At 30.4% G+C, this 13,025-nt stretch overlaps 1 protein-coding gene across 1 annotated transcript; it reads right to left on the bottom strand.

The window, feature by feature from the left end:
- Positions 1-742: 742 nt before the first annotated feature.
- Positions 743-11,604, bottom strand: LOC107444959 (uncharacterized). The gene is made up of 7 exons (XM_016059248.3): positions 11,411-11,604; positions 7,765-7,826; positions 6,347-6,412; positions 6,216-6,251; positions 4,920-5,060; positions 3,131-3,172; positions 743-833 (listed from the first exon to the last, which is right to left on the bottom strand). The coding sequence occupies exons 1-7, from the start codon at positions 11,448-11,450 to the stop codon at positions 804-806; spliced, it is 417 nt and encodes a 138-aa protein (XP_015914734.1). The 5' UTR covers positions 11,451-11,604; the 3' UTR covers positions 743-803.
- Positions 11,605-13,025: the final 1,421 nt, after the last annotated feature.

Raw genomic sequence — 13,025 nt, 5'->3', positions numbered from 1 at the left:
CAAAACAGGAGCTTCAATCCTGCACAAATTTAAAATCCTCTAACGATTACGGGAAGTTCACCTCCAGTGGATCCCTTCTCACGTTGGGGTTTTGGGCACTGATAACACCGACACTCTGGCTAAGGAGGGGATAGAAGAAACTTTGATAAGTTCAAATTCACTCACCTTTATGGAACTGGCATCGAAAAAGATTTGGGGGATAAGGAAGAAGAAGAAATTTCACTCACCAAAACAATGACTAACTATTCATATTTATAAATTAAACTAAAGATATTAAAAGATTCTTAATGCCAACACATCACATTTACTGCAAATTTTTAAATAAAGTTCTGTAAGTATAACCAGGCACTTTTCGAAATTATGACTTCCTCTCTTTTCACCTGAAAATAGTTTTAAATGATTCTTACGATGCAAATAATTATAAAAAAAATTTAAAGCGTCTGTTGGATGTCGAACAGATGTTAAAGGGATTGCGAAATACTACAAATCTGTAATAATGACAAAGAATCCTCATTTCGGCTCAGTCAAATCGATTGTAAAGTTTGTTAGGCAGACATACTTCAGATCCTAAGGTCAGGGGTTCAGTCCAAGTGGTGAAGGTATTAAACAAGATATACTTTTGAGTTTTGTTTGTTAACCGGAATTGTCCTTGTGATGACGTTTGTTTAGTTTAATTTTCGATTTTCCCTTGTGTTACAACATTTTAAATGTTACTCTATTAGGTAGAATGAATAATACATCCTTCAAAGTTTATTTACTTTATTGAAAAGTAAATTAAAATACAGACAAATATATGTGACAAGTTACAGTTTTTTTACCTCACTGTCACAAATCTGAAAAGAAAAAATACAAACAGCAATTAATATCAGAATTCATTTATAGTTAAACATTGAAAGTATCCTAACAGATCTAAATTAATTAATCTTTTTGTATCTCGGTATATGACTAATTATCAAAACCGAATACAAATGGAAGTAAAACATTTTAGCTAGAAATTTAATGTTTGCTTTAAAAATTCTTGCTTTATTAGTATTTCTGATTCAAAATTGGTAGGAAATTTTAGAAAAAACAATAATAATGATAATAATAAATAAATAGAAAAATTATGTATATATATATATTTACATTATGACCACCCTGCTAATAACATGTAGGATCACTTTAGCCCTAAAAACTGCTAGCACCCTCCGTGGCACTGATTCCACAAGGTGCTGATAGGTAGTCTGAGGTATCTGGTACCAAGCGCTCACCAACTGGTCCTGCAATTCCCTCACATTGCGAGGGGGTAGCGTGGCAGCACGAATTTGGTTTTACAAGTCGGACCACAAGTGCTCTATTGGGTTAAGGTCAGGTGAATTTGGGGGCAGGACATGACTTGAAAGTCACTGGAATGTTCCTCGACGATTCGACTCTTATGACATGGTGCATTATCCTGTTGGTAAACACCATCCCCCGCAGGAAAAACTGTTGCCATAAATGGGTGAACCTGGTTTGCAACTATGTTCAAGTGGCTTACAGACGTCAGGGATTGATCTATATGAGGATTATGGGTCCTAATGTGCCCCATGAAAACATTGTTCCTGGGCGAGAAACCATGAAAGACTGGCCGAGTCAATTGTCATAGATGGAGGGTGGTCATAATGTAATGCCTCTTCTGTGTATATGTTCCCCTGTCGGTATATAGAGGAAAGGTTGGATAGGGTACAGAAAAAAGAAAAATGATGTTAAGAATTTTAAAATTGTGTTTTCTTATTTGTTTGCTCATAACTTTAATTTAAAACAAATATTAAAGTCGAGATAGTTTTATCAGCTTTATTTATTTATTTTAATAGTTTTATTTATTTTTGATAACAAAATATTTCGCTAGACAAACTGTGCCAGGTACGGCGATGCTGTATCGCTGGTTAGAGATAAAATTATAATTTCGTATTTTTAAGGATCAGCCCCTTTTGTTACAATCATATTTTAGCACTTTTGCAAATATTTATGTTTTTAAAATTAATAATATTTTTAATTAATGTTCTTTGATACTTATCAAAGTATAAATTTTTTATTGAGGGTGGAAAAAATTGAATTAATAGTAATATTGCCACATTATGTATTTTTTAAATTTTACTGCTCTATAAGTCAATGGCTATGTTTATTCACAGCAGTTTGTTAATGTATTTTCAATTTTTATTCACAAGCATTTAAATTGACATGAACAAAAAATCTCAAAGAATTTAATTTTACTGTAAATTGATTCTAAAGTAAAAATCAATAAAAAATAATCTTTAAATAAATAAAACTATTAAAAAATTAATAAGGAATTGCAAGGGGGAAACTTTTTTTTCTAACAGATCTTAGATACTTTTGCATTGCTGATTTCAAATTTGCAATCTGTATTTCTCTGCAAGCTAGCTTTATCTTTAAAATTAAATTTTTACTCGATATTTTGTCCAAATTTAAAGATGTTATATATGTGCAAGATTAAAGATTAGATAAAGTTGTATATAACAGGGATTCCCGTAAACGTTACGACAAACTTCTAGGAGAGTTAGGGCACATCATCAGGAATAAAAGTGCATTAGAACCAATCCCCGGAAATGTCGTCATAAGCCGCCAAGTGCGTTCTCCATTATAAACTTTTTATTTGTGTGCTTCTGAATAGGCCAAAATAGGAAAGTACTCCAAGCCGCGTATTACGGCATTTCCGGGCATGGGTTCCTTTTCAATTTTTATTCTGATGATGTGACCTAACTACCCTTGAAGTTTGTCGCAACATTTGCGGAACACCTTGTTATATATTGTTATATATAACGTTTTAAACTTGTGCATTTCCACAAAAAATGGACTAAAAATGTGATTTAAAAAATCCGTAGTTTTAGGAGCAAAATTAATTTCGGATTTGCAATCCTTATTCCGAATTAGGCAAGATCAAGTATTTGTATAAATGCAATAAAAAATTTGCACCCCAGTGTACCCCAGTAGTTTATAAACCTTGTTATTATAATTTAAATTATTAATCTTACTATTACAATTTATAAAAACTTAAAATTAGAATGCATACTTGCAAATCTAAACATTAAAGTAAATAATACATTTTAAAACGAGCAGTTATTTAAAACAAAATTTGAAAACACTGGTTTACCTTTTTCACTTTACTAAACACGCATTGACTGGCTGTGGCAGCCTAAAAAAGAAAAAGTAAAATAAAGATGTTATTATTGTTCACTGTTAGCATATAAGCGTTACCGGTAATATAGGAAACGCCGGTATTGTATACAATGCCTGTAGTTTTTAAACTAAATATGAAATATGAGAATTATAATATACCTTACCTAGATGCTGTATATCACAATATTATTGAGGCAAGGCATGAAACAGGATGATAGCGGTGAAAGAAACAATGTATTACTTTTTTTTCGATATCTTTCTTTTATTTTATAAAATATCCCTGAGTTGACATTTATACTTAATTTTTTTAAAAAAAATATCCTTAACCCGTTTTACTAGTTATAAATAACCGGAATAGACAATACCGGGTACCGGCTCTTAAAGTTAAAATAATAATAATAAATCAGTGTTGGGTATACCGACTTAAGTTCCTTTATTTGAAAAAAAAAAAAAGTGCCTGTGTAAAGAATACCAGGCAGTCCACACACTCCTGTCAGTTTATTATACCGGTAAATGTTATCAATGATATATAATGATTACAAACTAATTTTTTTTCCTTTTTTTTTTTTGGTTTTATACAACAATCGATGTTGAACTATCGACTCGATTTTGAGTTCACGTCTATCAGTGTTCAACACCGTAGCCTTGTAATTCTGAACCCAACCCAGGAAACAGAGGGACTCCTTAATATTTCTATAAATTTGCGTGAATGCGGAAATGTGTGAATTATTACCGTAAAGGTCCGAAATATTATAGGTCCTCATCTAGGTACTGTAGTAATAGGTTTTTCACCTAACTCCGGAACGTATGAGAGTATCTCAATATCACCATACTACACATGCATGAATTAAATTTTTTTTTTTGAAATTTGGTATATTTTCGGAACTGTTTCAAACTATGATATAAATAATATAAGTTAGAAATTCCACTTCTCTTCTAACACTACAGGATCACAATAATATCTGGATACTATCTGACAGTCTCCGTTCTATACAGTACTGTTCGCTTTGGAGGAAGGTGAGAGACAAAACAGGAGCTTCAATCCTGCACAAATTTAAAATCCTCTAACGATTACGGGAAGTTCACCTCCAGTGGATCCCTTCTCACGTTGGGGTTTTGGGCACTGATAACACCGACACTCTGGCTAAGGAGGGGATAGAAGAAACTTTGATAAGTTCAAATTCACTCACCTTTATGGAACTGGCATCGAAAAAGATTTGGGGGATAAGGAAGAAGAAGAAATTTCACTCACCAAAACAATGACTAACTATTCATATTTATAAATTAAACTAAAGATATTAAAAGATTCTTAATGCCAACACATCACATTTACTGCAAATTTTTAAATAAAGTTCTGTAAGTATAACCAGGCACTTTTCGAAATTATGACTTCCTCTCTTTTCACCTGAAAATAGTTTTAAATGATTCTTACGATGCAAATAATTATAAAAAAAATTTAAAGCGTCTGTTGGATGTCGAACAGATGTTAAAGGGATTGCGAAATACTACAAATCTGTAATAATGACAAAGAATCCTCATTTCGGCTCAGTCAAATCGATTGTAAAGTTTGTTAGGCAGACATACTTCAGATCCTAAGGTCAGGGGTTCAGTCCAAGTGGTGAAGGTATTAAACAAGATATACTTTTGAGTTTTGTTTGTTAACCGGAATTGTCCTTGTGATGACGTTTGTTTAGTTTAATTTTCGATTTTCCNTATATATATATATATGTTGGATAGATATAAATAATTTTAAAAAATCCTACTTTTTTGTACAGGTTATCACCAGCTTTATGATTATTGAAACATTCCTCCATGGCTTTTCCAATCGGTTTCTCACTGTTTTTGTTTCCATATTCTCCGAACTTCGTTCTGTCTACTGTCATCTGACCGTTGCTGGCAGTAACCTGGAATTGAACTTATTTATGTTCAGCCTATACTTAAACACATAGACGTTGCAATAATTTGCACTCGATCTGGAATTGGAATCATTTTATCAATTAGTAACATAGGGGGATAAGAAATAATAAGAAAAAATATAGTTATCTAATTTAATTGCTTTTGAAAATACCTCAACCGGACTTACGCAAACAAACAAACAGGAAAATACCTGAAATATATTTACAAACTTATATGTATTAAAAACCTAATAACCGTAAATATTTGGCTTTATTGCAAAGCTGTTTACGTACCAAAAATTTTTCAGGTGTGAACCGCAATTCATCAGCTGATATTTTCCCCCCATTACTTACTATATTTTGAAATGGCAAAGTTTTATGGGACTCGGCATAAGAACTTATTTACAAAATGGAGAAAAAATCCATTCGATTCAGATCTGGTGAGTATCGAGGCTTTTCTTGTGCATAAAAAAATAGTCCATGGATCCATTTTGTGTATCATTAGATCCATGAGCTGGAAACAGTCTTTTTTGATGATTCATCTTTAAATGGTAAAAAAATTTGAGTCCAACAGAAGCATAACATCTAACAAAATTTGTTTGCAGTAAAAATATTTAGTTTTTTAATTTAAGTTATTTCTTGTAATCTCGTACTTAGCACAAAAAGTAACTTTTGTCACTATAAGAAAATTTTCTGAGCATCAAAATAAAATGGATATTTTAATAATAAAAACAAATAATTGTGTAACAAAAACTTTATATATTTTAATTTCCTATGTGAAAATGATGCTCTTGATTATTTCCGCGTATCTTAACTGGGAAAAAAAATAGTTGGTTCATATTATGTTTTGTTCATACTACAACAGCGAAACTTCTTCAACGGACACTGTTTATTAACTTTCTAAACTTAACGAGGTATGCCTATTCGCCATTGTTTAAATGAAAATATAATTAAATGCAGCATAATTACAATTAACTGAAAATAATAATAAAAAATTAAACAGTGAGCGAAAACCTTGCAAAATGGGAGAGAGATTCTTTTGTGAACACTGAAAACAATTGTATGTTAATCAATATAAATTGTCATAATAAAAATAAGGATTTATAACATACTTAGAGCATTTTGATACGAATAATATAGAAACGAAAAACATTTTTTACTCACAACGACTCCAATATCTTGCATTACTTCAGTGTAACACTATTAAAAAGATGACAACAGAAAAATAAATCATAATAAATTATACTGAAATAATTCTGAACTCAACGCATGAATTTCAATTTTGTTTAACTTACAGTCGTAATTCTATCTGGCCTCATTTTTTGAGATGATTCGTAGCAACTGGTGAAAGAATTGCCCAGCTAAAGAAAACGAAAAAATTTTTTAATACAATGGATCAATATATTGACACCAATTACAATTGAAAGTGGCTTTCTGAATTTCTAAATATGATGAAATTAAAAAAAATTAGAAAAATAACTTTGTAAAACTGTAAAATTCTGAACAATTTCGTAAAATTCTGGATTTATAATGATAAAAATAAATAACAGTTAGAATTTTACGGCTGTTCAGTACAGAAAATGCTTAATTTTTAGATTTTTTAATAATTTAAAAATAATGCAAATAGTTTTTTCTTCCCAAAGATTAAATATTATGGTTTTTTACTCAAACTGAACATTAGCTAATACTAAAGAAAACAAATTAAAATAGTTATAAATTAATATTTCGAATTTTTATACAACTGAAAACATCAGGTTTCAAATTTAAACTTTTTTGCGTTATTCTTTTAAAAAAAAACTATGCATGTTATTATTTGATTTCAGATATATTTTTTTTGTTAATATTAATTATGTTATTATTAGTGTTAATTATTATGTTATTATTTAATTAATGTTACTATTTTATTAATGTTATTATTTTATTAATGTTATTATTTAATTAATGTCATTATTCAATTAATGTTATTATTTAATATTTAAATTTTTTAAGAAATTTTGAAAAATTAAAATTACATGTTTTTTATTTATTAAGCTTTGATGAAACTAAGAAAGAAAATACGAATGTATTTTACAAGTTTTTTTAAGAAAAATTGAAGTAAAAAATCCAAATGTAAGCTTTGTCACTAAAAATTCAAATTCGATGGAAAAAAACGAAATAAAGTCTAACCTCATGTTAAAAAGGAGCTAAAAAAAACTTAATATTTCACCTTTTCGAAGAAAATTAATTGAATTTATTATATAATTTAATTTAAAAAAAAATATTTTTCAATGCTTCAAAGAATATTGGAAAGATTTTTTTTATACTTATTATTAGGGGTCTATAAAAAATTAAAAATTTCTCAGCATCAAGTTAAATTTTCCTCAAAAGTTACCGGAAACTGAAAAAAAAATCAGATTAAAATTTTAATGAAATATTGAGAACTAATAGTTACGATTTGTAAGACGTCGTGAAGACCTAGCGTCGAGGGTTTATGGACTCCTGCTTGATGTATAATACAACAGAACAAGTAAAAAACCAAGAAATTAAACAATGCATGTATTAAAAAAAATTCGAAATTCAGTATGGTATAATAAACATTTAAAACAAAGAAAAAAAAGGGGACGATATTTTCTTAGTGAATTTAGATTAAATTGGGTAACAGTTTTAAAGAAATAGATATGGATTATTATTAAAATAATAGGGTATTCACAGTTAGATTGCTCAAAATACTTACATCATCATCATACTTTCTTTGTATACAATTCAGAACATCGTTGTTATCAGCTGCTAGTATAACTGCAAAATATATTAAATTTATGACTATTTGAATGAATAAATGAATTGTTGAACAATAAACAAAATTAAACCAATTATTGATTGAAATTTAGTGCTCATCTTAATGTTTAAAGAGTTTAGTGATTTAATCAAGTTGAAAATGAATCTTAGATCTAGGAAAATATAAAAACTCTAATCACATTTTTTTGCATGTATTTTGTGGGTTTCATTTTATATACATTTTTGGAATCTTTTTCAAAAATGAAGCAAACAAAGAATTCACATTAGTGACTGCATAGCCGCCCGGCGTGTGTAGGGGTTAGGGAGCTGCCCTTGCATCAGAAAGGTTTTGGCTTCGAATCCTGGGCAAGGCATGGATGCTCCTTCCTTATCTATACTATCTGTCCTTACTGTGGGAGCAAGGTTGACCCACCTAATACGGTGCCTCTGAAAGAGTGGCCAACAAATCTGCCCTTCACGAGCCTGTATGACCTGGGTCATTATCCAGATGGGCATTGGAAAAAAAAACATTAGTGACCGCAGAGAGAATGAATAACAAATCGAGAAATCAGTCGAATCACTCGCGTTGTAGTTGAAAGGCATAAAAACTAGTTTGATTGCCTGATAAAACTTGAAAGTGTTTTTAATAATAATCCTTCAACTCGTCTTTGGCATTCAAACCTGTTTTGATGTTTTTTTTCTCTCCCTCTTCCCCAGAATACCTTTCGATTTTTATAATGCTTTCATAAATTGCAAGATATAAGATTGTGAGTTATAAGATTGTGAGTTATAAGATTGTAAGGGCAATTATTAAGGAATACTCTGTCTATTACATAGAACATTTTTTGATCCTCAGCAAATTAAGTAATACAAATGTTTATCTACTCCAGATTCTTTTTCAATTACCGATTTGTCTTTGGGCTAAGAGCTAAACAATTTCTTCAGTTTAAAAAAACCCTCAAACGAAGTAAAGAAAAATAGGAATTAAAAAAATATAAAATTGAAGAACTTTTGACTTAAACTGTAGAATCTGACATGATCACATTATCGGCACCATGTTTATTTTTTATTCTGTACACCAGATGGCAGTATTCAACTATTTGTAATGTGTTTAGCTGTTTATTTTTAGCTAGATGTCATCACAGTCATCAAACAAGTAGGTTTGCGATTCACCCAACAATTAGGGATGAAGACATGTATGTACAAACCTAGTTTTATATGGAAGAATTTACCCCGACCCGCCCTTATTTAGGGCATACGGGTAAATGTTTATTAAAATCAAAAAAAAAATATCCAGAGAACAGTAGAAACATAAATTACATAAAATACACATCAGACATGGCAACAGCCCATGAACATGGCGGGCGTAGAACAGCTAAAATCATGTAAGGTGCTAAACATTAAAACAGCAATATATTAAAAGTGTCAATTAAAAGAATAATTTATAAGAGCAATTTAAAAGATAAACGTGCAAAAATTACAAGAGAACAATATTGTAAAACAATTAAAAGCATTACTATTAAAACCAATTAAATAGTACAAAAGTAAATAACAATAAAATTGGAGCAGTAAAAGAAGAATAGTTTATAAAAGACATAGTAAAAAAATGAGACACCCAAGCTGGAAGGAACAAGTTCCGAGACATTAAAGACCGTCCCCCAATACATCCTCTAAAGTTTGTTTAATAATCTTTTTTATGATATTTCTACAAGTCAGGTTAGCATAGCATTGATGTTGGCCAATATTATTAAAGTTATTGCCCCGGATTGTCTGGAATTGAGAACAATTTATTAACAAGTGATCAATAGATTGATATTCACCACAGTAATTGCATTCTGGAGTTTTGTGGAATAATTTATATTGGTGTTCTCCAAACACTCCGTGGCCTGTTAAAAATTGATTGAGATAGAAGTTTGCTTGTAGTCTATTTAATTTCGGGTCTTTAAAAAATTTGAATGTCTGTCTCCCTTTCTCGGAACTCCGCCATTCCAGCCCCCAGCGCTTCATGCTATATAATTTAACCTGAGTTTTAATTTGGGCGATGGAGCTTGGGACCTCAAGGGCAACCCGGCAGAGATCGGTGGCTTTCTTAGCTGCTCGATCCGCCTCCTCGTTGCCTTGAGTACCTATATGAGCTTTAACCCAATTGCAGAGTATATTGGATCGCCATAATTGTTTAGTGTTTTCAACAATTTTTGAGCTTGATACTGGGTTTTGTAAGGCTTGCAACGAGGAAAGCGAATCAGTATAGATAGTGGCGTCTGGATATTCTTTTTTAGAGAGCCAGAGAAAAGCATTATTAATTGCCACCAATTCTGCCATGTAAACACTACTATTGTTTGAGATCCTGGTGGAGGTTGCCTCGATTAAAGTACCGTGCATTTTAGTAACAATGCCGAAGCCAGTTCTATATTCTGTGGTATCAGTAGCGGAGTCGGCAACCTCCATCCTTGATCCATCAGTAAAAATTTCAAGGCCGCTGTTTGTTGGGAGTGATCTACCGTAGGGAACGGAAATAAGTTTTGATGGGTGAATCCTAGTTGGTGGATCATCCATATGTGCTGTGAGGAGAATCTGCTGCATCTCTAAGTCAAAATCGTTAAGTCTCCAATAAAAACCTAGTTTTATATAACCTAGTTTTATATAACCTAGTTTTATATAACCTTCTTGAATAAAAAATTGGCACTTTTATGACTGTTTATTCAAAAAGCCATTTAAGAGGTTAAAGCAAGAGTTTTGAAATTTTTAAATAGTACGACCTAGTTTTCAGAAGCAAAACCTATAATGTCACAGTTAAATTCGAAACATTAAATTCTTTTACAGACGGACATCATTTATCACTTGGAAATAAATATTCTTTAAAATGTCTTTTTAGAAAAAAAGCTAAAATGAAGTGAGAAAAACTTACAAATTCTAAAAACATATTTTATACTTTTTGTTTCCAATTCATAAATTTTTTTTTTATTAAAAAAAAAAAATTATCAGTTTTTTTAAAAATATTTTAATGTAATATGAAATGTTGTCATAAATAAGGAAATTTATCCTTAAAAACATTACAAATGGTTCAAAAATTTAGATGTTGTATAATTAATTTATAGTAGTTTCAAGCAATTAATAATACAATAAATTCCTAAATTCATTATATTTTTAAAGAAATATTAATGCGATGAAATGCATTTAAAATATTTTAAAATCAAGAATTAATTGGTTAATTTTTTTTTTAAATATTTGAATATTTTGTGTTATTTTTGTTTTGTATAACTAAACTTATTTACACCTTATTTAAAATTCAAAGTTTTAATAAATCAATCTGTCAAGCATTTGCAGAGCTATTTTTTTAAGCCTACATTTTAACTATTTATTTATTGTTATTCTATTTATTATTTTTTTGAAACTGCATTAATATATTATAAATTTATACGTAGTTTTATTTTTTATATAAAATTCTACTGGTGGAAATTTTAAAGAAAATTACAATGCGATAAAATCAATAGCTTTTTCAAAAAAGAGAAAATTAATACAATAATTCTTGAATGGTTCTATAAAATAATAATAACACAATAACATAACATTATAATGAGATAAAATTTTAAATATATTCTCACCTCCAATAGACGCAGCAAAAATAAGCAACTTAGTAAACATCCTCACAAAAAGCTTTTAAAAACTTAAATTTTTTTTTATCCAACTGAGACAAAGTTACTAAAGAACTGAAAACTTTTTTCAATTGACCGAACTCTTTATATCCTAATCTCAGGCAAAAAAAGGTCAGTCCATCAACTATTTGTTTAATTTTTTTCGGCTTATGATAACTTAATAATTTATCCGTTTTTTCCCCTTCTTTTTTTATTTTATTTATTTATTCATTTTTTTTTTTTTTGAAATCTGCTCTTTACTCACGATAAAGACTCCACCCCTATTATCTACAAAGAAATATTTCTCTCTCTCTTTTAAAAAAAATGTTGTATATTATTTTCCTCCTTTTTTAATTTTGAATAAATATAAATCATTTCCCTAGAAGGAGGTGAGGTGACAATTATTTATTGATACTGAACTGGAATCAGCTGGTTAAAGCCAGGTGTAAAGGAAAAAAAAAGTGATCAAAAACAAGTAATAAGGAAGGGCCTTTGTATTCATATGTTTGGAAAGCCATATTTAGAAGATGATTAATGGTTTCCTTTTATTATGAGTGAAAAGAAACGCACGAAACGGAAACAGAAATGATTTTTTTCATTTTGGGGGACACTTCAAGAGGGGGAAACAATAGTGCTAATTTTGAATTCTACAGATACTTATGTTGTATGAACTAAATGTTGTTGTTTCTTATGACATTTGGGCTGGACAAGCACGCCAGCCATTGTCCTTGGTGATTTAAGTCAGGTAGGTGCCTTTCGTTTGATACAAGAACACCGCAAGGGTGAAATCACGACTTAGCTCAGAAACTCTCGGTTAGATCGCAACATTCGTGAGGTTACTTCGACGGTTTTGACAAATATTTGAAGGGGAAAGAAATTTTCTCCAGATTCCTGTACCCTTGGTACTGCTCAGCGATCGATCACGGGACTTTCGATTCTCCAGATTTTTCGAGCACGTAAACCGTATGTAATCGGTGGGTCTTAACTGAATCGAGGAAAGAAATATTGCATGTATTGTATTGTTTTAACTATCTTATGCATTCGTTTGTTGATTACTTTAGGACGAATGTGTTTGAAATCGAGTATTTAATCAGCAAAAACGTTAGATACATGAGTTTTGGAGTATGTACTAGAATATCGCTTTAAACAGTAATATTAGACAACTTAGTTTTAATATCTGGTCAGCTGGAGTAACGAGCACGAATCGCGAAACGATCCTACAGACACTCCAAAAGCTGTTCTGGGAGGTTGGTGTTGAGTAATAAAATTAAACCTCAAGTAATAAATAAATGAAATAATACGAAACTTTTCGTGACTGACATACAAATATCGGATCCATATAGGATTTAAGACTTCCGAAGCTCTACAAAACTACAAAAAAAATTCTTTGACCCAGAATCAATTTTTAGGAGCTAAAATCTCATGGAATAGAAAATAAAACGTAAAACGTTTTTACTCGATTCTAAATTTTACTACACATTGGGCAAAAGCTACGGTCTCTTATGCGTCTTGGTTACCGGGCTGTTAATTTTTAAAGCCCCTGACGACTACTAATACTCATTTTCAAAGTCTCGTAATTTTGAAC

The sequence above is a fragment of the Parasteatoda tepidariorum genome, chromosome 7 (assembly GCF_043381705.1).
Source record: "Parasteatoda tepidariorum isolate YZ-2023 chromosome 7, CAS_Ptep_4.0, whole genome shotgun sequence".
NCBI classification, from domain to species: domain Eukaryota; kingdom Metazoa; phylum Arthropoda; class Arachnida; order Araneae; family Theridiidae; genus Parasteatoda; species Parasteatoda tepidariorum.
This window is presented reverse-complemented; position numbering and strand designations above follow the sequence as displayed.